The 2,207-nt window shown below is 39.1% G+C and overlaps 1 protein-coding gene across 1 annotated transcript in view; it reads right to left on the reverse strand.

Moving 5' to 3' along the window:
- LOC107670367 (protein arginine N-methyltransferase 8-B-like) overlaps nt 1–1,187 on the reverse strand; it is a 26,282-nt gene extending 25,095 nt beyond the window's left edge. The window contains exon 1 of the mRNA XM_016462938.1: nt 887–1,187. Coding sequence (XP_016318424.1) covers nt 887–955 — 69 coding nt within the window. The 5' untranslated portion in view covers nt 956–1,187. The remainder of the gene's footprint in view (nt 1–886) is intronic.
- Between the last annotated feature and the right edge of the window lie 1,020 nt (nt 1,188–2,207).

The following is a 2,207-nucleotide window of genomic DNA, read 5'->3' on the forward strand; positions in this document are numbered from 1 at the left end:
CAGCTGCGCTCCCCGACGCAGGTGCAGCACCAAGGACAGCGACCAGACTCCACAACCCCTGAACCAAAGATCACAGAATATTAACAGCTTTGAATCAATCACTAATTAGTCGTTTCGCTTACGCTTTATACAAAGTGTCTCATAGACAGTACACTCATTTCAGGAGCAGTCTCTCTGGAGCAGACTTGAAGTTGTGTGTGTTACTCAATGGATTAACCTTTGCGGAATTTGAACCTACAACCTTTTGGTTACCAGCCCAGACTTTAACCATTTGTCCACCCCAAAGCAGCATTTAATTATGCAACCAACCAACTTGAATTCGCACGCGAGTGGGTTTACAAACTTGTCATGTATGTATAAAAACAATTAAAAACAGCGTTTTCAAATAATATTTCACTAACCATAAAAGTTAGCGTACACGTTACGCATAGGTGCAAAGTAAACGCTTGAGAACAGAAGGCGCTTACACTTGCGTAGGTAACCATATAGCAACAGAACGCCCCTCGAACGCTTTCCGTTTAGGACCAGAATTGACAAAACCCAAATACTGTCAATATTTGGCACTTTATGTATTATAGCATTTATAGGTTTACATTTCATTAAAAAGAAAGTGTTTCTTTAAAAACAATTGAGATGACATGTGAACTGTGCTGTAATGTGGTTTGCGCGAGAAAAACCTCAACAAACAGAGCCGCGAAGAAGTTCGTTTAAACACGTTGGCCAACGTCAAAGTTCAGTATATAATTCGTACACTGATAGAAACATCGAAAACTCAAAACCTCGAACGCAGAGTTGCTTTTAAACGCAAATATGATCTATTGAAGCTTCGGAACTCAAAATGATTTAATGTCTCGTTTCATTTGATCTGTTAATTCACGTCGCTTACCTCAGTGCTCTCCGCATCCGCCATTTTTCTCCTGAGGAGCAAACAGCGGGTGGAGTGTTTAATTCCCATAAGAGCCGACGAGATCTGCTCCGGATCGTGCGATAAATGAATGACAAAACCCTCTTCAAAAGTCTTCAGAAATCCTGCAGCCTTTGCGTAATTACCTCACGACCCCGCAGAATAAATTCGAATCACGTTCCAGAAGATAAACGAGCCCTAAAACTTGTTGAAAGCCCTCTTGAATCCATGGTATAAAAGTTACCTACAGCAGCGGTTCCCGAAGGAGCGCATGGCGAACTCTCCATATCGTGGGAAAAAATATTATGTACTTATAAAAAAAAGCACGCCATCGTTCCATGACTGGAGTAATATGAGATCAGCTGGTCAATAAAAGTGTTAATCATTCATATCTCAATCCTTTGGATCTGGAATAAAGTCCCCAATTAACCCTTTAAAATCTTATGGAGATCCCTCGTGCACCACAGAAATCTCTCTCTTTATTATAGGCTAGTATTTATTTAAGTGAGACAAGAAATATAGCTATTTGCTGCTCTGAAATCGCTCGTCGATCACTGATGAGATTCTCTTACGTAGGCTACAGTAAAAGTGGCTCAAAGACGTTGCTCCACGCTCCGAATCTGATCTTCAAAGTTGTATGGTCCCTTTCAGAAAGTAGCGAACGTTTAAAGTTCCTCTTAGGAGATTCTGAAGGATCTTAAAGGACAACCCAGGTGGATTCCTTTAAATGCAGCAGCGGGAGCCAATGAGATTGTGTTTTCACCTCGCCTCCATCCTCTGACCGGCTGAACGCGATGAGGAGCTGAGCAGGTCCCAGTGTTGCTATCACCCGGAAGCCCCCACCCTCGGTAAACTTCAATTAGTACACACAAATAATAATCTACTTAAATTAGCAGAAGAAAAACACATCAGGAGTTGTTTATCCTTTGTTCCTTTGCGTTTACATGTGCAACATATGTCATTTGAGACATATTATTAAAATGTTTACTATCACATAAGCTAAAAACTCCATACATGTTGGTCTTCTGAAATAGTTTTTTATTTTTATAGTTATTATTTTTTCTTTTGGTAACCATTCATTTTTTCATTACTAATTAAAGATGATTTATTTATTCCAATTGAAAAATATATACACTGTAAGAAAAATTCAGTAAAATGTACGGTAAAAAACCGGCAGCTGTGGTTGCCGGAATTTTACAGTAGCAACGTTTTAGGTTTTACGGTTTTAACTTAAATTTACAGTTAAATACCCTAATTTCATTAACTGATATAATGTTAATATACCAACCTATTGAAGTACTGA

This window comes from Sinocyclocheilus anshuiensis, unplaced genomic scaffold (genome assembly GCF_001515605.1).
Source record: "Sinocyclocheilus anshuiensis isolate Anshui unplaced genomic scaffold, SAMN03320099.WGS_v1.1 scaffold949, whole genome shotgun sequence".
In the NCBI taxonomy this organism is placed as follows: domain Eukaryota; kingdom Metazoa; phylum Chordata; class Actinopteri; order Cypriniformes; family Cyprinidae; genus Sinocyclocheilus; species Sinocyclocheilus anshuiensis.